At 42.9% G+C, this 25,031-nt stretch overlaps 1 protein-coding gene across 1 annotated transcript in view; it reads right to left on the minus strand.

Moving 5' to 3' along the window:
* The window catches only part of LOC115413362 (MAM domain-containing glycosylphosphatidylinositol anchor protein 2-like), a 189,937-nt gene that overhangs the window by 100,738 nt on the left and 64,168 nt on the right, over positions 1–25,031 (minus strand). The window contains 7 exon segments of the mRNA XM_030126154.1: positions 1,581–1,702; positions 1,954–2,082; positions 2,251–2,415; positions 17,557–17,712; positions 17,971–17,991; positions 18,820–18,997; positions 20,121–20,269. Coding sequence (XP_029982014.1) covers positions 1,581–1,702; positions 1,954–2,082; positions 2,251–2,415; positions 17,557–17,712; positions 17,971–17,991; positions 18,820–18,997; positions 20,121–20,269 — 920 coding nt within the window.

Raw genomic sequence — 25,031 nt, forward strand, 5'->3', positions numbered from 1 at the left:
GTACATTCAGTTGCGTTCAGGTGTGGTTCAGGTATGTGTTCAGGTGTATTCAGGTGTGTGTTCAGGTGTATTCAAGTGTGTTCAGGTGTGTGTTCAGGTGTATGTTGAGGTGTGTTCAGGTGCGGTCAGGTGTGTTTTCAGGTGTATTTAGGTGTGTCCAGGTGTGTGTTCAGGTGTGTTAAGGTGTATGTTCAAGTGTGTTCGTGTGTGGTCAGGTGTGTTCAGATGTGTGTTCAGGTGTGTTAAGATGCGTTCAGGTGTGTGTTCAGGGTGTGTTCAGGTGTGTGTTCAGGTGTGTTCAGGTGTGTTCAAGGTGCATTCAGGTTGTTGTTAAGATGCGTGTTCAGGTGTACGTTGAGGTGTGTCCAGGTGTGTGTTCAGGTGTGTTCGGGTGTATTCAGGTGTGTGTTCAGGTGTATTCAAGTGTGTTCAGGTGTGTTCAGGTGCATTCAGGTGTGTGTTCAGGTGTATGCTGAGGTGTGTTCAGGTGTGTTCATATGTGTTCAGGTGTATTCAGATGTGGTTCAGGTGTGTTCAGGTGCATTCAGTTGCGTTCAGGTGTGTGTTCAGGTATGTGTTCAAGTGTATTCAGGTGTGTGTTCAGGTGTGTTCAGGTGTATTCAAGTGTGTTCAGGTGTGTGGTCAGGTGTGTCAGGTGTGTGTTAGGTGTAAGCTGAGGTGTGTTCAAGTGTGTTTTCAGGTGTATTTAGGTGTGTCCAGGTGTGTTCAGGTGTGTGTCCAGGTGTGTTCAGATGTGTGTTCAGGTGTGTTCAGGTGTGTTCTGGTGTGTGTTCAGGTGTGTTCAGATGTGTGTTAAGGTGCGTTCAGGTGTGTGTTCAGGTGCGTTCAGGTGTGTTCAGGTGTATGTTCAGGTGTGTTCAGGTGCGTTCAGGTGTGTTCAAGGTGCATTCAGGTGTGTGTTCAGGTGTGTGTTCAGGTGTATATCCAGGTGTGTTCAGGTGCGTTCAGGTGTATTCGGGTGTGTTCAGGTGTGTGTTCAAGTGTATTCAGGTGTGTGTTCTGGTGTATTCAGGTGTATGTTCAGGTGTGTTCTGGTGTATTCAGGTGCGTTCAGCTGTGTCCAAGTTGCATTCAGAAGTGTGTTCAGGTGTATATTCAGGTGTGTTCAGGTGCGTTCAGGTGTGTCCAGGGTGTGTTCCTGTGCATTCAGGTGTGTGTCAGGTGTGTCCAGTGTATGTTCATGTGCATTCAGGTGCGTCAGGTGTGTGTTCAGGTATATGTTCAGGTGTGTTCAGGTGTGTTTCAGGTGTGTGTTCAGGTGCATTCAGTGGTGTTCAGGTGTGTTTTCAGGTGTGTTCAGGTGCATTCAGGTGTGTTCAGGTGTTTTCAGGTGTGGTTCAGGTGCATTCAGGTGTGTCAGGTGGTGTTCAGATATATGTTCAGGGTGTTTTCAGGTGTGTTCAGGTGCATTCAGGTGTGTCCAGGTGGTGTTCAGATATATGTTCAGGTGTGTGTTCAGGTGTGTTTTCAGGTGTGCGTTCAGGTGCATTCAGGTGTGTTTCAGGTGTGTTAAGGTATGTTCATGTGTGTGTTCAGGTGTTTTCAGGTGGTTCACTCACTCTTGGGGGGGGGTCTTTACATTCGCCCTCCTCGATGGCGATATCGTCGATTGCGATGTCTCCTCGATGCCGGACCCACCGGACACCCTCCAGCACCATCTGATGGAAAACAGAGGAATCAGCTGAGACGGACTTCCTCAGATTTCAAACCTTGTAATCCTTCAAACATTTTAAGTTCAGGTGATTCTAAAAGGATCCGAGTCTGAGGACACTTTGACGGACCCGCCGTCTACAGGACAAACCCAAACCCAGTCCACAAGGAACTGGTCCAGTTCTGTTGAACTGGTGATGCCTTCAGGAGGAGGTTCATGGTCCAACAGTACATTGTGGAGGATCTGTGTCTATATTTGGGCGCTGGTGCAGAGGGTCATACCGAAAGCGGCAGTCGGGTGGATGTTGACCTTGGCTTGCCTCCAGCGGTTGCCTTGGTTACCGCTCAGACTCCAGATGGAGGTGTCGGTCACGATGGAACCTTTCTGTCGCAGGAACACATTGAGCGCTCCTGCAGGAGGTCCACACGGTGCCTCATTAACAGTCATGTCAGAAGATCACTGTACGCTGATGACGCATCGATTACAGTCACCAAAAATATGAACACACACATTCTTTTACGAGAACCAGGGCTGTGGGTCGGCCTTTTTTTTGGGACTAAAGCATCTGGTTTTCTTACCAATGTGTTTCCCGTACATGTGGTAGTAAAAAGAGACGCAGTAGGTTGGAGCGACGCCTCCGGGCAACGACGACGTCTTCGTGTTCATGTTGAACGTTGGCGACAGAAGACGAGCTTTATCGCCCTCCAACCTGGGCCTTGACGTCTCGATGTACATGTAGAAACCTGGAAGAACAGACATCAACAAACATCGACAAACGTCAACACAAGATGGAAAAATAATACGAACTAGACAATTCCCACACAGGGAAATTGTTAGGGGGGCTCGGGGGTCAGGGGTGGTAGTGGGGGACATGCCAGTATGAGTCCAAGTTCAGGCTGAAGCAGCATGTAGCTGGACAATGGCACTGAGAAATGTTTGAGAAACATATAATTAATTACTTCACTAATAGTATATTTATATATTAGATGTAACTGAAGAGTTTTGTCTGTGTGTGTCTGAGAGAGAATGAGTGTAATCAGTTTTTTTCCATCATGCGGTCAGATCAGTAATAGCAGTAATCTCACAAACACAGTTACTATGACTCTACAGGGTTGCTAGATGAGGAGAACATGGCAGGTGCACCTGATCACTATTAACAACCTGTGGAAGAGACATGGGTGTCCATGTTAAATTAACTACGAAACCACCTTTCAAACTATGATTAATCCGTAACCGTACATCCCATCTCAAAAATTCTTCATGTGAGGCTGGTGAATGCATTGATATATTATATGTGAACAAAAAGTCAGAAGTGAATAAGCAGTGATTGTTGGAAGGTGGAGTTAAACAGGTTAGTGAGAGAAATTTGTTGATCTACCTGGTGGTGTTGGCCTTCCCTACAAGTTGAGGTGACATGACTACAAATGGATTGTGGTTATGCTACAAAGAAACAGTGAAATTAATCTAATGAAACAGTGTCTGTGTGTCGCTACGTGAACACAGTTAATATGGTTTGATGACTTTAATTGTATGACTTCACATTACTCAGAACAGTATAAATACTTGTCATAGTAACCAAAGAAGCACTTCAAACCAGAACTTTTGTCAGATAAACGTATTTCTTTATTTAACCAAATCAAACCAAATTTCTATATAAAAACTATTTACAGAAACCCAACAGAATCCTCCAGGAGCTGACATTTAGTGTGTGACAGTGGCGAGGAAAAAAACTCCCTTTGAAGAGGAAGAAAACCTCGAGCAGACCCAGACTCCTGGAGGATGGACGTCTGCCGTGACCAGTCGGGGGGACAGAGAGAGAGAGAGAGAGAGGGAGGGAGAGAGGGAGAGACAGAGAGAGAGAGACACACACACACAGACACACACACACACAGACACACACAGACAGACAGACACAGACAGGATCATCTGCTGCAAAAGAGAAATAAAAATATTTTAGTGTGACAGTTGTGATTGGAAATTCAGTTTGTGATTGCAGACAATCAAATAAGTTTTAAATGTGCATTTGCCTTCTGCCCTTACCTTCTGCCTCCAACCTTACCACTGCAACCGACATCCCCTTCTGTTTGGAGCACCCCTGTTACTAAGAAGGAAGGAGCAACACAACATGTGCCACGACCACTGTCTGGAATGAAGATGAGACAACTATAGAATCGGACGGCACAACATGTGCCACGACATGGTTGACATGACACTGGGATCGTGTGACACGAAATGTGCCACAACCTGTCTCATGAAAACACGACACGACACTGGAATCCTGTGACATGAAATGTGGCACAACACGACACGGGGATTGTGTGACACGAAATGTGCCACAACATGACACTGGAATCATGTCACACGAAATGTGCCACGACATGTCACATGAAAACACTTCATGACACTGGAATCGTGTGTGATGAGCGCAAAATGCCAAGTCTCCTTAGATATTTTAAAAAGCCCAGTAAATGCGATGCCATTGATAAACGCGGTGAAAAAAGAGGGTTTTAGCCAGTCAAAATACACTAGATGGGACGTGATCGCTGTAATATGTTTGGAGAACACCTGACTGAACACATTTAGCAGGTTGGGAAATGTAAATGTGATCTGATCAATCAGAATGTTCTTGTCTGTGGTAGACTCCGTGATCAATTGTGTATAGCCTCTGGACTGGAGTGCATCTCTGATGCTTTTTTTTGCCTGTCAAAGGAGGTTTTATTGAAATCACCGCAAACAATGATGGGCTGGTGATCCATGTGTTCTAATGTGTCCAAGAGGGTGTTGAGGGTTTGGCAAAAACTTTGCAAACTGAAATCTGGGGGTCTATACATGGGGCTATTAGCACTTTGACTGGTGCATCAATGTTAAGAATGAGACATTCCAGGTCTGTGACATGTTGCGTGCACCTCGGAGACTCTGCCGTCAGAGTGCTCTTGCAGTACACAGCAACTCCACCACTGGCTTTTGCCGCCATGTCCGCACATGTGGTGTAAGACACCCATCTGCTTCTTTCAAAAATGTTGTGTCCCTCCAGAACGAAGGACTGCGATACAGGGGACCCTGACAGATGCGTCTCGGTGAGACACAACACATCTGCCAACCTGAGTTCATGATGCACCCTCAGGTCCACCATGTGAGAGGAGGCCCCTGTGTGTTGTGGTGGATGATTGTCACAGTGGTCTCCGTTCGCTCAGTCAACTTCAAGTAGTGCAGCAGCGGAGTGGTGCTCTGGAAACTCACGCTGTGCATCTGTTCCAAAGCTGTTGTGATTGCTGGGTCGGCGTAGATCTTCTTCTTGTCAAAATCTGTGACTGTGAGACCTTGAAGCAATGTGGTGTGGCTGAGTGCCACATACGCCATTCCCGGTTGAAACACGTGTTTCAGGCTCACGACAGCTGACGTCACTGTCATTCCTTGGACTTTGTGGCCGTACACGCAAAAGCCAGCTTGATGGGAACTGACGTCTCACAACTCCGCCCTTGTTCCCAATGCTTTCCTCAGATCTCTTGATGTACGCCAAGTTGTTCGAGGGGTCCAGAAGCTTCTTTCGAAGAGTCTGTCCTGTCCTGTCGTGGGGAGGTCCAGCTTCAGTCCAAAAAGCCTCACAGTTTTTGGGGTCATGTCTCTCAGTCACAATGTTGGAGATGGTTCCGAAGGTTCCGTTGACAAGACCATCCTCCACGTTGAGATTCCTGATCAGCATAACACGTGCTCCTTAAGCAGCCAGTATGCTGTCAGGCAAATCCTCTTTTGGTGTCCTTACCTTGTGCACGGGCACCTCTTGCCCGTCATGACATCTTTCCTGTAGTCCTTGGCCACATGTCGACATCATCTTCAAGCACAGCGGCTACGGTCCGCTGCATTGTGACTGTCTACCTGTTTGTTAGCGGCAAGATGTGCAGCACTTAGCTGGACAATCCTGCCGTCAGTGACTGCCTGCATAAGCAACCTACTGTCTTGGTCGCTCAGAGCATCTTGCTTTCGCTTGAGGTTGGGGAGTTCGGTGAAAGCTCGATCATCCTTCTGGCGCATGATTTCCATCAGGTTGACCATAGTGAAGTGATCTCTCCAGAGATCAAACTCTGTCTCCTCGTAGACGCAGAGCGGCTTGGCTCTACCCAGCGGTGGCAGCTGGTAAAAGTCGGCAACAGCGAGGACAGAAATACTGCCAAATGGTTTCCGGTTTCCTTTGATCTGTTGAAATCGCCAGTTGACGCAGACAAACAGCTTCTTGGAACCATGGAGATCTCATAGATGATGAAAATTTCCACAGAAGATAAGGTCGCTCTGACTTCGTCAAGTGCATTGCCCAGGCCCTGGTGCGGCTGCTCCAGGGACCTCAGGAGCTTGAGGACTGAGTGCAATGTTTTTCCAGTGATGTTGAAAGCTGCCGTGCCTGTGAACACAGTCAGCAGCACAGTGGGCTGGGACATGTTGGCCATGTCATGGAATCTGGGGAGCTCTTGAAGAATTCTCGTTGCCTCCTCATGAATGCACGTGATGATGTGGGACTTGCCACAACCAGCTCCACCAACACAAAGTAGTGAAATGGTTCTGGATCATGGCCCCACACGCGTCGAAGGTACCATTACTGAATGCTGTAGAAGACGCAGGCCTGGGTCTCATTCAGACTCTGAAACATCTTGCAAACAAAGTCCGGACTCAGCTGAGGAGCCTCGATTCTGGGAACTGGTTCCCCAACATCCAGGACTTCGTAGCGGGGACAGCATCTTCTTCATGCTCCTCCGGGATGATTTCTCGCAGAGTGAGACACTCATCCCAGTCCACACATACACGTGTACACATATATATATATATGTATATTAGGGCTGGGCAAGTTAACGCATTATTACCGCATTAACACATTCATTAAATAACGCCGACAATTTTTTTTTATCTCCCGTTAATACCGTTCTGCCTTTCAAGCAAGTCTTAGTTCATTTATACATACAGACTCTTATTTTGAAACTCATGCTTTTATTTTGGCACTCCACACACACCAAGTGCCGGTGTAGCTGAGCGGAGAAAAGTGAGCGAACTTCCACGTAATGCTGAATCAAACTTTAACTCTTGCAGAAGCAACGCTGTATGTATAAATCATTCTGTTGTTTGCTAAATAATTTACATGCAACGTGCCGTTAGAAACATGTTTATGACTTTATTTTTGGATGTGCTTATTACAATGTGTTATTAACATGTTTAAGCTAATTCGTTACGCTAGCAGTCAGAGAAGGGTTGCTATTCTTTATGCAGGCTCATGTTAAGTTTATGTAAATTCATTGGTTGTGTTTAGGTTAAATATGCCAGCCTTTGAACTAACCTTTACTTATTTACGATGTGATTGTTGTTTAGCAGTCAATTTAAGTTTATAATAATTACATCTATGCATTCTCCGTGAATATGCATATCATTAATAGACATAACTAACTGAATTATTTTGTCTTTATTTTATAGATCACTCTGTCAATCTGCATGATGTCAAGTATGTACATTAAAGCTGCAAACTTCAAAGAGGACATGTCTTGCATCGTCAGTTCAGAGTTTAGCTCGCTGTCTAGCTCAGACTAAGTACAGACGTCTTAGCGAGGAGAGTACACTCCTATTTTTCTGCCTCTGCTTGTGTGCGTGTAGCGATTAGCTTGGCAGATAGCTATCGACAGGTTACCAAGAAAAGCCGGACGTCCAAAACTCTTGTCCAAATCTTTTACTTGAGACTCACTGTAAAACTGCAACATACAAACAAAATATGTCTGAGTTATGTTCACTGCCTTGGTACATTTACATGGCATTATACATTTAAATGAATGGGAAAAAGATCGCTAGCTTGATGCTAACTTGAATGGGAAAATCCATAGACACGCTAACGATTAGTATTTACAGGTTAACTTAATGATTTACAACGTCTTTTTATCCAGCAACAAAGGTTCACATCAGAGATATTTTTATACTATTCATTCTTACAACATCTGAACATAAAATACTCACAGGCAAATGTTTTTTGGGCCGTACAAACAGAGTGAAAGAAACGTGTCTGTTAGTTCCTTCTTATGTCCGAACTGGCTACGGGAACACTGCAAGGACAAAACATACGTTAGTGCAACTTATTCCGACCACTAGAGGGCCCCCTTTGCTTGCTTTGAACAACTGAACATCACATATATTGGGCTTATTAGTATTAGTACTTATTAGGTGGGCTTAAGACTCCTGTCAGTCACTCACAAGCAGAAATAAACTGGTGTGGACATAAACATGGAGAAAAGTAGCGGTCTTTTCCATGGACATTTTCATTTTAAATGTCTTCAGATGGTGGGGTTGAGAAGGACAAAGTTGTTTGTAAGCACTGCAATGTGGAAATATTTTTTTTTATCACCGGAGTACTTCCAGTCTGAAATATCACTGAAAGGAAATTCACGCTGTTGATTCCAGCAACCCCCTCCACCCCACAGTATAACTATGCGATTAATTGCGAATAATCACAGAAATCCATGCGATTAATCGCGACAAACATTTTAATCGCTGCCCAGCACTAATGTGTATATATATATGTATATATATATATATATATATATATATATATAATTTTCTATCAAATTCCAAACCCAAAGTTTCATTAAATCTTTGCAGTGCACAGAGTCAGAGACAAGGAGCAACAACTGCATTCATTATATATGCAGAGCAAAGAAAACTTACCACCTGAGCTGAGGAAGTAGGGCTTAAAGGAGCGTCCTCCTCTGATCTCCAGGAACGCGGGGCTGGAGGCCGTCTGACAAAAGATCAAAGCATTTTAAACCATGAGGATAGTCTACTCATCTCTGTGAAGACACTGAATGCTGTAAGTGAATGAGCTGCAAATATACAGTGTGCCAGTTCTGACAGGAAGTTATGTACCTCGTTCACTGGAGAACAGGGGCAGGGAAAGGTTCTGTCACACGGGCGGGACCAACGCTTGGCTGTAGAGGACGCCACCTGTGCCAACCAAATAAGATACCAAATAAACCCACTTCAATAGGTACAGAACAATTTAGAACTATATTTTAGTATAGCTGATTTCAATGAAAGACTAACATTATGTCTTAGTTTTACTTTACTACAGGTGATATTGAAAAGCATTTGCAGAATTAACTGTCAGGAATTGCATATTTGAAGTTTCATAAAAGTCTTCTACAGGAGATACAATATCAATCAATCAACTACCTTCTTTGGCTTGGGAGAAGGCTTGAAGTCCACCAGGCTAGACAGGTGAGAGGGAGAGACTTTCTCCATGGCACTTAGGGCTGTGCCACTGAAGAAGATGGGATTCAGTGGAAGGAAGCTCTCCTCCTCTTGTAAAACACAAAACAGACACAACTGATTACAGTTTGTTCTGTCAAAAAACAACCAACAACATCCCGAAGGATTATCTGAAAAATCACAAACCTGTTGGTGAGCCATCCTGGGCTGGGGTGAACCTCTGGACCTGGGAGGTTCCCGAGGATGGCTCGTCTGCAATGATAAAAAGCATCACATTGAATGAAAACAACGGGTAAACTGTCATTAGTACAAAAGTCAGCATTTTATCACATTACATTTCACAATGATGCCACAGTTTAAGTCAAACATTATCTTATGCATCAATTACCTTGCTACCCTGACCGACGGTCCTCCACTCATGGGGTTCAGGGCTGGGTGGAGCACGGAAACTCTACCTCACAATCAGTTTAGGAGTGACTTTCCTAACTGGAGGTGATGGCTTGGGAGAGACCTGGGGCGTAGGAGGTGGTGTCTCCAGTTGCTCAAGGGCAGCAGACCAGAGCAACTGGACGAGGATCCCCATCCCCTCTCGATCACTCAGATGGACCTGCAGAAATAAGACATTAAAAAGACAGAGGCAAACAGTTTTAATGTCATTGAGAATCTGGTGTGGACTGAACTCTTCAAGTCAACTTTGTTTCTCACAAAGATACTGTACTTACACCATCCTTGCTCCACAACACCAAATTGCTCAGGGGGAAGTGCTCCGCAGCAGTGAAGTACTTCACACCTTGAAAAAAGTGAAAAAAAAAACAAAACAAAAAAAAAACATGGATCATCATGACACCAATGTATCCATTAAGAATTGTTCAAATGTGGTTTGTATCTTTGTTTTGTTTATTCAGTAAATTAAATGAATGAAAAAATCTTGTTCCCTTACCCATATGAGCAGCCACACGTCGATATTCCTGCCTCAGAAGGTCCTGGTATTGGATGTTAACAACCAGGCGGGGCGGGAAATCAATGGCAAAAACCTGCACAAAACAGAATGTGAAAAATTAAGAATACATTATCATGCAAAATCATACACATGTTCACAAAGTCAAAAGCTACAATATATCAAAGAGAAAGCTTACCTTTGACCAGCGGTTGCCATAAGTAGCGAGAAGGTTGGCAAAGTCCACTCCAGCCATGTCGACAGTGGTGCTGTTGAGGTTGTTGCTGGGGGCAATGACGCAGACGGTGTCCGGAGCACGAGGAACTGTGGCATGCAGAACCTTGGTGCGAATCTCCAAAGCAGACACGCCCGGGATGGACAGGAAGCCAAAGCTCAGCCGAGACTCTGGCATCCAGATGAAACCATCTACAAGAGCACGTAGATGGGAGTCCCCAACAATCAGAACAAACTGCAAAAGAAATTACACAGCTTTAGCATGAAAATCACAAATACAGTACATATAAAGTACTTCCATAATAAACTGAACTGCGATAATAGTAATACCCTCTTGCCAGGGACCTCAGGTGGAATGACCAACTTGTGGCCATGCCCAGTGAAGGGTGAAGTTGGCCATTCAAGGACCCTGTGGCGGTAACCAGTACCGTGGCCTGTTTACAAAAAGACAAAGCAAAGAGGATTAAAAGGGAATTTAAATCAGAGACAGGTCATACGACAATCACTGTTTTCTACTAGTGAATGAGAACAGGAGAATCGGTTTTAAATGGGTGTTATACTAAACAAAATTAGGCAAGATATCGAATGATAAAAACAGTTGGATACTTACATGCATGAAGGCTAGCACGCACTTCATCCACTCTCCAGAACTAACAGGCTAGCAAGGTGGATCCAACCGTCTGTTCACAGAGAATAAACATGTTAAACTTGACACTGTGGATGCTGTGAGTCTGTCATACTGAAGACACTGTGGGTTGTTTAAATGAGCACATCAGCTCTGGTGCAAACATATGTTGTTTTGTGAAGAGCAGGAGCAGGAGGGTGCGTCCATGGGTGGAGGTGGGATGGGCATCTCGGATGCGTCTGGCTTCCTCCAGTGCTGCTTCTGGGCCTCAGAGCATCTTCCCTTGCGAGGCATCCTGAAACACACAAAAGAGAGACACAGAGAGAGTGAGAGAGATGTTGTATGTAGAAAAATGTGTGTACTGTGTAAGATGAGGTGAACTATGTTAAAGTGAGGTGAGGTGTCCAAACGCTGTCCGAAGGCTGTCCAAAGGCAAAGGCTTTGACCAATCAGCGAGGTGGCAATAGAAAGACAAATAACACTCAGTTAACTAAAATCACTGAATGAATATTACACTGTATTTAATGCTATCATGATAATAGAAATACAACATTTTATCATGCAACATGCCTTAACCTCCTCAGACCCAGCTATGGGTCTTCTGTCCACATTTGAGGACAAGAATTTCACAACTTTATACAAAAAAAAGAAAACTGTCCACCACAAAAGACATTCCATAAAAATTTTAAAAACTGCATCTGAAAAAACTGTTGCATCATGATGTTTCCAATATAGGCCCTTATTTAATAAAAAACAAAAAAAGATTGTACTTTGCTGACATTTCCTGGGTTTTAGGAGATTAAACTAGCTATATTACACACCTCATGTGAACTTTGTAATTATTGCAAAAAATAGATGTTAATTTTTTGTCCACCCATGACGCAGTAGTTTCTGATATTTTTCATTTTAAAAGTATCTGAAACAAAATTTTGCCCTTTGAGTATGTTTAAGATGAAATTTAGACATTTCCAATTATATGTAATAATTCTCTTAAACTTGTCTGGTTCAAAAGTTATGAATCAAAAAGTAGTGGGCTGTCCATCCATGATGCACATTTTAAAAAATCTTCAGAGCAGCTTTTTTTTTTAAATTTTATTTTAAATTTTATCCAATTTTAACATCAAAACTCTTTTAATTACACATCTTTCACATCTTCACTGCCACACTTTGAGGGAGAAAATGCTTCAAAGCTCCTGTTGAACCACACTACTTTTAAAGCAACAATATGAGGCACAAGCAATAATTTATCTGTCCTCATAACACTCAGTTAGCTAAAATCACTGCTATAAACTAGTTAACAGCAATATTAGCAGCAATACATTCTAAATATCTAATGTCTTCACTATGTCTGTGTGGACACAAAACAGTTGTGGCTGCAGTTCAACAGTTAAAAGGCCTTTTCCACAAGGCTAACATTAAAAAAAAAATCTGCAGCTTTAATAGAATGCAACACCTAGACAATGATTAAAGTACTTTGACAAATGTCTAAAATCTACTGTCTCTGCTGACTCAGAAACTCAAACGGCTAATACCTATTTTACAACATAAGATACATAAAAGCCTGACAATAGGTACAACTGAATCAAAGTGCTAAATTGCTTCTTGCTTAAAGCTCAAATCACACGTTTGCTCAGAGGAGGTGGTCATCTCCCAAGTGACAATGAACTTAATAACATGAAACATGTCTGCAGCAGAGGCAGTTGAACTGGTCTTTTCCACAGCACAAAGAATGAATATTACACTGTATTTAATGCCATCATGGTAATAAAAATACAAACATTTTATCATGCAACATGTCTTAAACAAACTATATTATACTACTCATGTCCGAAATGACAGATAAAACTGATTCTAACATAATGGAACAAAACACTGGCACTGGGATGTGTTACCTTCTAACATCAAAACTCCTTTAATTACACATCTTTCACATCTTCACCACCACAATTTGAGGGAGACAAATGTTTCAAAGCTCCTGTTTAACCACACTACTTCTAACCTCCTAGGACCCACTGTCCACATTTGTAGACAAGACTTTCACAACTTCATAAAAAAAAAATAAAAAAAAAACTGTCCACCACAAAGGACGTTCCATAAAAATTTTTTAAAAATTGCACCTGAAAAAACTGTTGCATTATGATGTTTCCAACATAGGCACTTATTGAATAAAAAACAAAAAAGCTTGTACTTTGCTGACATGTCCTGGGTTTTAGGAGGTTAAAGTAAATGCTATGAGGCACAAGCAATATTTTATCTGTTCATATAACACACAGTTAGCTGGTTTATGCAAATGTCACATACCCACAATCTCATAGCTCTGCCTAGTCCATAAAAAAAAAAATGCAACTTGAGACACTAAAGTCTACAAATCTACACATTAAACTCCAATAAAACAGAAAGTAATCTGTCAAACTTAACAATCAAAGCAATTAATCAATTTCAAACACAAAATGAGATGAACACAGCAAGTTACCTTTACCCACAGAGGCGTCTGACGCAGAACAATAGGCTAACCATTAGCAAACAGTTAGCCATTCATATCACTCAGGACTAGGACACTTTCAAAGATAGAAAACCACACAGGCACAAATACATTCAATGTCTAAAGCACAGGTACTCACCGTTTGCCCGATCCAGAAATCCAAAAGTCCAAGGAAATCCAAAAAAGAGGAGATGGAGATTTGAAATCTGCAGTTCAACGGCAATCCACTTTGTGACACAGCAGGCAAAGTGAGCAGTTCAACAAAATGGTGGAGTACAACGGTGTAAAAACAGTGTAAAAACAGTCAAATCACCAGGAGAAGAAAAAATCTATTACAATGGGACGCTATGGCAGGAAAGGGGGGATTTTCCCCCAAACTACTGCCTGCCATTTCACTTTAAAAAGAGCTAGGTCTTCAAACATGGGTTCGTATGAATCCCAGGAACCGTGGCTACATTTTTGGAAAAAATCATTTGCCTGCAATGTATTGTTTGGCCGGGAGGGTGAGTTATTCAGAGAATTTTTAGTTGAATTTTTGCTGCTCCTCCCCTGTAGCGTTATGACATCACGCACTCTAAGAGTGGAGGTTTGGACAATTTTCACTGAACCCAGGGGTTTTTGAAGACTCACCTACTGAAAACCATAAACCCCATCCTCATGCCAAGTACATTCGTGCGGAGAGGACAAATATGCCTGCGTTTTAAAGTTTAAATGAAGTCTGTAGGTCAAAGTATGTCGACGTAGTAGCGGTTGGAAAAAAGTGGACTTTTCTGGCTGATTTTTTCCTCTTCCCATTCATTTCTATGGGACATTTTTTTTTGCATGTTTTTCGCGAAAAACTGCAAAAAAATTTGCAAATCTCTACTACAAGTACATAGCACAATATTCCCAATGAATATTGTGTTTGATGTATAATTTGCAGGGGTCTTCACAACGCCATAGGCCGCATTAACGGACAAAATTTTGTCCGGAAGATGAAGGTGATGATGAAAAATAATAACTAGACAATTTCCACACACGGAAATTGTGAGAGGGGCTCGGAGGTTGGGGGGGCATGTTGGTTTGATGTTGCCAAAGACTTCATGGTTGGAGGGGAATTATGCGTTTTGAACTCCCATTCACTTTATATGGACAATCTGTGTGTCAAAGTTTGGCATCTGACGGACGTCAGCATTAGCTGATGCTGATCACCTGACACCTGAGCTTCAGCTGTCTGTGTTCTATACTGTCTGCAGCTGAGAACTGAAGAGCTGTGTCTCTGTGTGTATGAGAGAGAATCAGTTTGAATCAGTTTATTCTATCAGTAATAGGAGGAGAAGGAGAAGTAGAGGAAGATGGAGTAGTAGAAGTAGAAGTCGTAACAGTAATAGTAGTAGTACTAGTAGTAGTAGAAGAAGTAGTATTAGTAGTAGTAGTAATAGTAGTAGTAGTTAAAGTGGTAATGTAATAGTAGTAAAAGTAGTAGTAGTAAAAGTAGTAGAAGTAGTAATAGTAGTTATAATAACAGTAGTAGAAATAGTAACAGTAATAGTAGTAATAGTAGTAGTAGTAGTAGTAGTAGTAGTAATAGTAATAGTAGAGATAGTAGTAGTAGTAGTAATTGTAGTAGAAGCAGTAACAATAATAGTAGTACTAATAGTAGTAGTATCAGTACTCTCTCACACACAGCGTTGCTATGGACTCTACAGGGTTGCTATGGGAGGAGAAACATGTCAGATTGATTAGGTTTATTGGACACACCTGGGACACAGAGCAGAGGGGCCGTTACCGTGGAGACGCTCAGTGCAGCTCAGAGAGACACAGACAAAAAAGGAGCAGAAATCAGCCTCTGAGATCTGCCAGAGCAGCTCCCGAACAACTGCAAATTATGGGAAAACCGTAAAAGATAGGTGAAAACCAAAATGACTGTGAGCGTCAGACAGACCTGGGAAACACACTGTTGTAGGTTTTTTTTCCATACTGTGAAAAATGACTGAGTTAGGGCAGTTTAAAAACAGTCAACTGACCAAGACAAGAAGGAATCCGATACAATGGAGAGTTAATGGAGGAAAGAAGGGATGAGCCTCCAAACTAGTGCCTGTCATTTCACTTTAAAAAGAGCTAGGTCTTCAAACATGGGTTCATATGAAGCCCAGGAACCGTGGCTACATTTTTGGAAAAGATCATTCGCCTGTGATGTATCATTTGGCCGGGAGGGCGAGTTATTCAGAGAATTTTCAGTTGAATTTTCGCTGCTCTTACACTCTAGCGTGATGACATCACACACTCTGAGGAAATTTTGACAATTTTCACTGAACCCAGGGGTTTTTGAAGACTCACCTATTGAAAACCGTAAACCCCATCCTCATGCCAAGTACATTCGTGCGGAGAGGACAAAAATGCCTGCGTTTTAAAGTTTAAATGAAATCTATAGGTGAAAGTATGGCGAAGTAGTAGCGTCCAGAAAAAAGTGGACATTTCTGGCTGATTTTTTCCTCTCCCCATTCATTTCTGTGAGAGTTTTTTCGCATGTTTTTCGCAAATAACTCTGCGAAAAATTCGCAAATCTCTACAAAAAGTACATATCACACTATTCCCAATGAAACCGCATGTTTTGATGTATAATTTGCAGGGGTCGTCACAACGCCTTAGGCCCTATTAACGGACGAAATTTTGTCCGGAAGATGAAGATGATGAAGAAAAATAATAAACGCATGGAATGAACAATACCTCTCCCATTGCTTTGCAATGGGGGAAAATGGCTTGTGTTGATGCCCGAGCCCCTAATAATAATAATCAAAGCTATACCGTATGATGTGGCATTTTTACACTTTTCTTTTGTCATCTTAAAATGCTCCTAATAAGCGTGTGTCAAACTAAAATATAAAAGAAATCCACCAGGTATTAAAACTCAAAAATGTTTAATTCTCATATATTGCTCACATTTCTGATAAAATTCTGACCAATCATTTTATTCGGTCCGAATGAAATAGTTGGCCAAACCTGGCTGAGCCTCCTGTCAATCATCCATTATGGCCGTCCAGCATCCGATCCATTATCGCCATCTCCGCATCTGATATGGGTACCTCCAGTCGCGCTGCTTCTCCTGTCACTATCCACACACAGTCTCCTGTCTAAGGATGTGTATGGCTGGGGCTCAAATGCACAAGGGAAAAAACAAATTTATTAACAGAAACAACAAGTTTGATGAATGAAGGATGGAGATAAAAGTCTGGAAGTCTGGTGTACTGGACTAAAGAGACAGGTCTGCATAAAGGTCAGCTTTTATGACTGTGGGACTCATACAGGTACATGTACTTGGTGTCACACAGTGTAGGATGATGTAGGATGATAACTGTACGGACTAAGAAACCTCCAATGGCCATGGAAAATTCGGGGAGGCCGTGCATTCACAGTGCACACACCCATCGCCTGGGCACCTCATCTCCATGGTCTAGTGAAGACACTGACCCAGCACTGCACAGACCAGACCCTTAAATTCAGGGTCTACTGATGAAACAGGAGCCGCGGCAGGTGGATGATGTATCTGATTACTGAGGGAGGGGTCCGTGGACACACCGAAGCGGACCGGACCCCCCCTCTACCTCCGCTTCCACCGCGCATAAGGGGAGAGGAGGAAAGCGTTAGAGCTCAGGCAGGGGGAAGCGGGTGGGGCTTTGGAGGGAGGCGGGCTGTTCATGTTCAAACTGTTACTAAGTGTTGTGAGAAATGCCACATCGGTAGGTATAGCTTTAATATGACACTAAACCTTCACCAACAACAGAAGAATGACACAACAGCAGCTTTTATCATTGAAACCTGGTCTAAAGATGGACCCGGTCTAAAGATGGACCCAGTCTGAAGATGGACCAGGTCTAAAGATGGACCCGGTCTAAAGATGGATCTGGTCTAAAGATGAACCTGGTCTACTTGTGCATGTGTGTAGTTGTACATGTGTTTACTTGTACGTGTGTGTGTACTTGTACATGAGTGTACTTGTACATGCGTGTACTTGTACAGGTGTACTTGTACATGGTGTACTTGTACATGTGTTTACTTGTACATGTGTGTAGTTGTACATGTGAACGTGTACATGTGTGTACTTGTATATGCGTGTACTTGTACATGGTGTACTTGTACAAGTGTGTACTTGTATATGCGTGTACTTGTACATGTGTGTACTTGTATATGCGTGTACTTGTACATGTGTTTACTTATACATGTGTGTAGTTGTACATGTGAACTTGTACATGTGTGTACTTGTACATGCGTGTACTTGTACAGGTGTACTTGTACATGGTGTACTTGTACATGTGTGTACTTGTACATGTGTACTTGTGTGTATTTGTACATGTGTACTTGTTCATGTGTGTACTTGTACATGTGTGTACTTGTACCCTGTTTGGATCCAGCGTGGTCGGAGCTCGGTCCCGTGTTGGGCGTGTACTTTGTGTCCCGTGTGGCGGCGCTGTGTCGTGTCCAGTCAAATTCTTCGGTTTTGTCCTGAGAGAACAAACACAAGGCCTCGTCCTCGAAACCACACTGGAACTCCCCTAGAACCGACACCAGAACACATGAGAACACAGCAGAACCGACACCAGAACACATGAGAACACAGCAGAACCGACACCAGAACACATGAGAACAGAGCAGAACCCAGTCAGAACATTAAGAACATGAGTCTGCGAATTCATGTCTGAAAAGGATCAGGAACAAACACAGAACATGATGAGTGGAAGCTGTTTGTGTTTTTTCTGTTTATCAGTCAAAGTTAGATTTTCCTGAATAAACGGAAATAAACTGATACTTACTGAGATGTGGGTTCACAGGAGCTGTGGACCAACCAGAAACAAGAAGTTAGTAACAAACATATAAACAAACAGTCAGTAACAGACACATAAACAGCCAGTAACAGACATGTAAACAAACAGTCAGTAACAAACACATAAAAAGTCAGTAACAGACACATAAACAAAAAGTCAGTAATAATAAACACAAAAACAAACAGTAACAAACATAAAAAGTCAGTAACAAACACATAAGCAAACAGTCAGTAATAATAAACACATAAACAGTCAGTAACAGATACATATACAGTCAGTAACAGACACATGCATAGCCAGTAACAGACACATAAACAGTCAGTAACATACATATAAACAGTTAGTAACAAACACATAAACAGTCAGTAACAGACACATAAACAGTCAGTAACAGACACATAAACAAAAAGTCAGTAATAATAAACACATAAACAAAAAGTCAGTAATAATAAACACATAAACAAATAGTAACAAACACATACACGGTCAGTAACAAACACATAAACAAACAGTCAGTAATAATAAACATAAACAAACAGTAACAGACACATATACAGTCAATAGCAGACACATAAACAAACAGTCAATAACAGACACATGAACAAAAAGTCAGTAATAATAAACACATAAACAGTAACAAACATAAACAAACAGTCAGTAACAGACATGTCTATAGTTTCAGTCAGATTTAACTCTGACTTATTGACATATTTTGTGATGTTTTTACCAATATTTGCTTTTTTTTTGGGTTATGAACCTTCAATAACAGGTTTATTATGTTATTATTGACAATGAAACAGGAGTCGTGTCAATCAAAGGGCGTGTGGGCGTGGTTACCGCTGTAGGTGATGATGCGTTCAGTGGTGTCGCCTTCGCCGTAGTGTGTGATGGGTGTCAGTCGGACCAGGTAAGACTCCGGTTTGACCAGTTCTGTCAGGTTATAGGTCAACAGCTCCCCCTTCTGGATGGTTCTGTCCATGGTGATCTCCTGCTCCCACCAACGGGTCAGACCCACCTGAAACCGACCAGAACCAACGTCAACCAGGGGGAGGAGTCAGCAGACCCCCCCCCCACTCCTCTTCCTCCCCCGCCTGACCCCCCACCCCCACCCCACCCCCCAGTCCTCCTGCTCCTCCTTTCTGTGTTTTGTCCCGTCAGCGTTTTATTTCTGATTCTGCAGTGATGTCTATGAAAGAGGAGACAGTTGCCATGGCAACACTCTCTAATCCAGGCTACAGGGCCAGCAGGTAACACACACACACACACATACACAGACAGACACACAACAACACACAACGATACACAACCACACACAGACATACATTTTCACTCTTCACTGTTCTGTTCTTTTCAGTCTTTGAGCTGCAGAACCATCATCACCTCATATCATCATGTGTTAGCGTGTGTTAGCATGGGTTAGTGTGTGTTAGCGTGTGTTAGTGTATGTGTTAGCATGGGTTAGTGTGTGTTAGCTTGTGTTAGTGTGTGTGTTAGCATGTGGTAGTGTGTGTTGGTGTGTGTGTTAGCATGTGTTAGTGTGTGTGTTAGCATGAGTTCGCATGTGTTAATGTGTGTTAGTGTGCATGCTAGCATGGGTTAGTGTGTGTTAGCATGGGTTAGCGTGTGTTAGTGTGTGTGTTAGCATGAGTTAGCGTCTGTGTTAGCATGGGTTAGTGTGTTTTAGCATGGGTTAGTGTGTTTTAGCATGGGTTAGTGTGTGTTAGTGTGTTTGTTAGTATGTGTTTGTGTGTGTTAGCATGGGTTAGTGTGTGTTACTGTGTGTGTTAGCATGGGTTAGTTTGTGTTAGCACATGTTACCGTGTGTTAGCGTGTGTGTTAGCATGGGTTAGTGTGTGTTAGCATGTGTGTTAGCATGTGTTAGTGTGTGTGTTAGCATGGGTTAATATGTGTTAGTGTGTGTTAGCATGGGTTAGTGTGTGTGTGTGTTAGCATGGGTTAGTGTCTGTTAGCGTGTGTTAGCATGTCTTAGCATCTGTTAGGGTTAGCATATGTCATCATCAGTGGCTGTGTGTTGTCATGTGTTGGCTGGTTCAGGTTCCGGTTCTGGTTCTTGCTTGGGCTGTCATTCTGTTTTAGTTGTGGTCCTGGTCCTGGTTGTGGTCCTGGGTCTGACTGACCTGTCTGATGCCTAGTCTGTAAGCCACAATCCGGTCCACAGCATTGGGTTCCATCTGGGTCCACTGGAGTTTGAATCCATAGACTCTGGGTCGGTTCTGCCACAGGGCGCCATAGGTGTCATAGTAGAACTCTGGAGCATAGGCCTTACCTGGACACAGGGGTCAAATGTCATAACATTAGCGGTGGACACAGGGGTCAAAGGTCACAGCGTTAGCTGGTGACACAGGGGTCAAAGGTCACAGCGTTAGCTGGTGACACAGGGGTCAAAGGTCACAGCGTTAGCGGTTGACACAGGGGTCAAAGGTTAAAGCATTAGCGGTTGACACAGGGGTCAAAGGTTAAAGCATTAGCAGTGAGCACAGGGGTCAAAGGTTACAGCGTTAGCGGTTGACACAGGGGTCAAAGGTCACACTTTTGTTTCAGCTGCTGTTTCTACCTTTACATTTACGAAACCATCAGTCTGTAAATATTTGTCCAGATGTTGAATGAAAGTTGTAAATATTCAGTTTCAGAACCAAACACTGACACCAATGAGTCCAAGTCAGGACCGAAACAGACTGAAACAGGACTACAATGGACTGAAACAGGACTGAAACAGACTAAAAGTGCATCAGTTGGCACAAACTAACTTTGAGAATGAAACGGTTAAACCCACACTGTCGCCTTTAATGAAACATGTGAGGATTAAACTGGAATGAATGAGAGAAGAGTCAGCAAGAAGAGGATTAAAGAAGAGGAGGAGGAGGAGAAAGAGGAGGAAGAGGAAGAGGAGGAGGAGGGGGAGGGGGAGGAGGAAGAGGAAGGGGGAGAGGAGGAAGAGGAGGAGGAGGAAGCAGAGGAGGAAAAGGAAGAAGAAGAGGAGGGGAAGGAGGAAGAAGAGGAGGAAGAGGAGGAGGAGAAAGAGGAGGAAGAGGAGGAGGAGGAGGAGGAAGAGGAAGGGGAAGGGGGAGAGGAGGAAGAGGAGGAGGAGGAAGCAGAGGAGGAAAAGGAGGAAGAAGAGGAGGAGGAGAAAGAGGAGGAAGAGGAAGAGGAGGAGGAGGAGGGGGAGGAGGAAGAGGAAGGGGGGAGAGGAGGAAGAAGAGGAAGAGGAGAGGGGTAGGAAGAGGATAAGGAGAAGGAGGAGGAGGAGGAGGAAGAGGAAGAGGAGGAAGAAGAGGAGGAGGAGAGGGGGAGGAAGAGGAGGAGGAGGAGAGGGGAAGGAGGAAGAGGAGGAGGAGGGGCAGGAAGAGGAGGAGAAGGAGGAGGAGGAAGAAGAGGAGGAGGAGAGGGGTAGGAGGAGGAGTCCCCCACCCAGACTCAGTCCCCACATGGTGGACCTGATAACACACAGCTGTGTCCTGATTGGCTGAGTCAGGTCCAACACCAGAACCAGAACCAGAACCAGTCTGCCGGTTCTGATGGAACATTTAAGAGGAAGACGGCCTAGTGAACATATCTGAACATATTCGACCGTTTCTGACCCGTAGAACCAGACAGAGCCTCAGTCCTGTAGCTCCGCCCCTTTTACCCAAACATGGCTCCAGGAATCCAACATGGAACCAGAACCAGAACCCTCTGGTCCTGCACAGTCCCTGTTCCAGACCTGGTCCAGTCCAAACCTGGATCTGGTGGACTGTGTAGGTCCACGTGAATCGGCCTGGTCTCGGTTCTGGTCGGTGCTGCGCTCTGATTGGCTGCTGCGGGATGACATTGGTTTTAAACACCGGTGTTGTGTTCACAGCTGATTACCGACGGCCGTCACCACGGCGACGACAGCTGACACATCCCAGTGGTGTGCTGAGCTGATGGCGCCGCTAAGAGGCTTATCGTTAAACGGAGTGACGACAGACAACGCTGTCATCAGAACCAGAACCAGAACCAGACAAACGGGTCAATCAGACGACCCAGATATTTTTTGTCCTTTTTGTTCCAAAACACAAAACATCCATTAAAGACCAAAGAACCTTTAGAATATTTAAACTGTCATTTATCTGCATTTATTCTATTCAAATATCTCTTCAGTTTCATTCAGTTGGTGTCTTATTTTGTTCATGTTTATTATTTCTGCCAATTTTTCATTAATTTTGTTCATTTTCTTACTTTTTTTTTTTTTTTTACTTCAGTCACTTTTTGCATATTTTTTTGCATTTTAATTATTATTTTGTACATTTTTTGTTCATTTTATTTACTATTTTATATATATATATATATATATATATATATATATATATATATATATATATATATATATATATATATTAGGGCTGACCAAGTTAACGCGTTATTACCGCGTTAACACATTCATTAAATAATGCAGACAATTTTTTTTATCTCCCGTTAATGCCGTTCTGCCTTTCAAGCAAGTCTTAGTTCATTTATACATACGGACTCTTATTTTGAAACTCATGCTTTTATTTTGGCACTCCACACACACCAAGCACCAGTGCCGGTGTAGCTGAGTGGAGAAAAGTGAGCGAACTTTCCAAGTAATGCTGAATCAAACTTTGTTTAACTCCTGCAGAAGCAATGCCTGTATGTATCAATCATTCTGTTGTTTGCTAAATAATTTCACATGCAAACGTGCCGTTAGAAACATGTTTATGACGTTATTTTGGATGTGTTTATTACATGTTTAAGCTAATTTGTTTATGCTAGCAGTCGGAGAAGGGTTGCTAATTCTTTATACAGGCTCATGTTAAGTTTATGTAAATTCATTGGTTGTGTTTAGGTCTAATATGCCAGCCTTTGAACTAACCTTTACTTATTTATGATGTGATTGTTGTATTAGCAGTCAATTTAAGTTTATAATAATTACATCTATGCACTCTCCGTGACTATGCATATCATTAATAGACATACGAGGGCTGTTCAATAAGTTCATGGCCTCACCCAGAAATACTGGTTGTTATAATACAGGATGTTACATTCTTTCGTGATGGGATAGTGATGCTTGAACATCGATGGACCAAGTGCATTGCTGTAAATGGAGATTATGTTGAAAAATAAAATATAAATTATCAGTCTGCGTTGTTCTGTTCTGGGTGAGGCCATGAACTTATTGAACGGCCCTCGTAACTAACTGAATTATTTTGTCTTTATTTTATAGTTTCACTCTGTCAATCTGCTTGATGTCAAGTATGTACAGTACAGGCCAAAAGTTTGGACACACATTCTCATTCTTCGCATTTTCTTTATTTTCATGACTATTTACATTGTAGATTCTCACTGAAGGCATCAAAACTATGAATGAACACATGTGGAATTATGTACTTAACAAAAAAGTGTGAAATAACTGAAAACATCTCTTATATTCTAGTTTCTTCAAAGTAGCCACCCTTAGCTCTGATGACTGCCTTGCACACCCTTGGCATTCTCCTGATGAGCATCAAGAGGTAGTCACCTGAAATGGTTTCCACTTCATAGCTGTGCCTTGTCAGGGTTACTTAGTGGAATTTCTTGCCTTATTGATGGGGTTGGGACCATCAGTTGTGTTGTGCAGAAGTCAGGTTGATGCACAGCTGACAGCCCTGTTGGACAACTGTTAGAATGCATATTATGGCGAGAACCAATCAGCTAAGTAAAGACAAACGAGTGGCCATCATTACTTTAAGAAATGAAGGTCAGTCAGTCTAGAAAATTTCAAAAACTTTGAATGTGTCCCCAAGTGCAGTCGCAAAAACCATCAAGTGCTACAACGAAACTGGCTCACATGAGGACCGCCCCAGGAAAGGAAGACCAAGAGTCACCTCTGATGCTGAAGATAAGTTCGTCTGAGTCACCAGCCTCAGAAATCGCAAATTAACAGCAGCTCAGATTAGAGACCAGATGAATACCACACAGAGCTCTAGCAGCAGACACATCTCTACAACAACTGTTAAGAGGAGACTGCGTGAATCAGGCCTTCATGGTCAAATAGCTGCTAGGAAACCACTGCTCAGGAGAGGCAACAAACAGAAGAGATTTATTTGGGCCAAGAAACCCAAGGAATGGACATTAGACCAGTGGAAATCTGTGCTTTGGTCTGATGAGTCCAAATCTCAGATCTTTGGATCCAACCGCCATGTCTTTGTGCGATGCAGAAAAGGTGAACGGATGGATGCTACATGCCTGGTTCCCACCGTGAAGCATGGAGGGGGAGGTGTGATGGTGTGGGGGTGCTTTGCTGGTGACGCTGTTGGGGATTTATTCAAGATTGAAGGCAACCTGAATCAGCATGGCTACCACAGCATCCTGAAGTGACATGCCATTCCATCCGGTTTGCGTTTAGTTGGACCATCATTTATGTTTCAACAGGACAATGACCCCAAACACACCTCCAGGCTGTGTGAGGGATATTTGACCAAGAAGGAGAGTGATGGAGTGCTGCGCCAGATGACCTGGCCTCCACAGTCACCGGACCTGAACCCAATCGAGATGGTTTGGGGTGAGCTGGACCGCAGAGTGAAGGCAAAAGGGCCAACAAGTGCTAAGCATCTCTGGGAACTTCTTCAAGACTGTTAGGAAACCATTTCAGGTGACTACCTCTTGATGCTCATCAGGAGAATGCCAAGAGTGTGTAAAACAGTCATCAGAGCTAAGGGTGGCTACTTTGAAGAAACTAGAATATAAGATATGTTTTCAGTTATTTCACACTTTTTTGTTAAGTACATAATTCCACATGTGTTCATTCATAGTTTTGTCTCCTTCAGTGAGAATCTACAATGTAAATAGTCATGAAAATGCAAAGAATGAGAAGGTGTGTCCAAACTTTTGGCCTGTACTGTACATTAAAGCTGCAAACTTCAAAGAGGACATGTCTTGCATCGTCAATTCAGAGTTTAGCTCGCTGTCTAGCTCAGACTAAGTACAGACGTCTCAGCGAGGAGAGTACACTCCTATTCTTCTGCCTCTGTTTGTGTGCGTGTAGTGATTAGCTCGGCAGATAGACAACA

This window comes from Sphaeramia orbicularis, chromosome 22 (assembly GCF_902148855.1).
Source record: "Sphaeramia orbicularis chromosome 22, fSphaOr1.1, whole genome shotgun sequence".
Lineage (NCBI taxonomy): Eukaryota > Metazoa > Chordata > Actinopteri > Kurtiformes > Apogonidae > Sphaeramia > Sphaeramia orbicularis.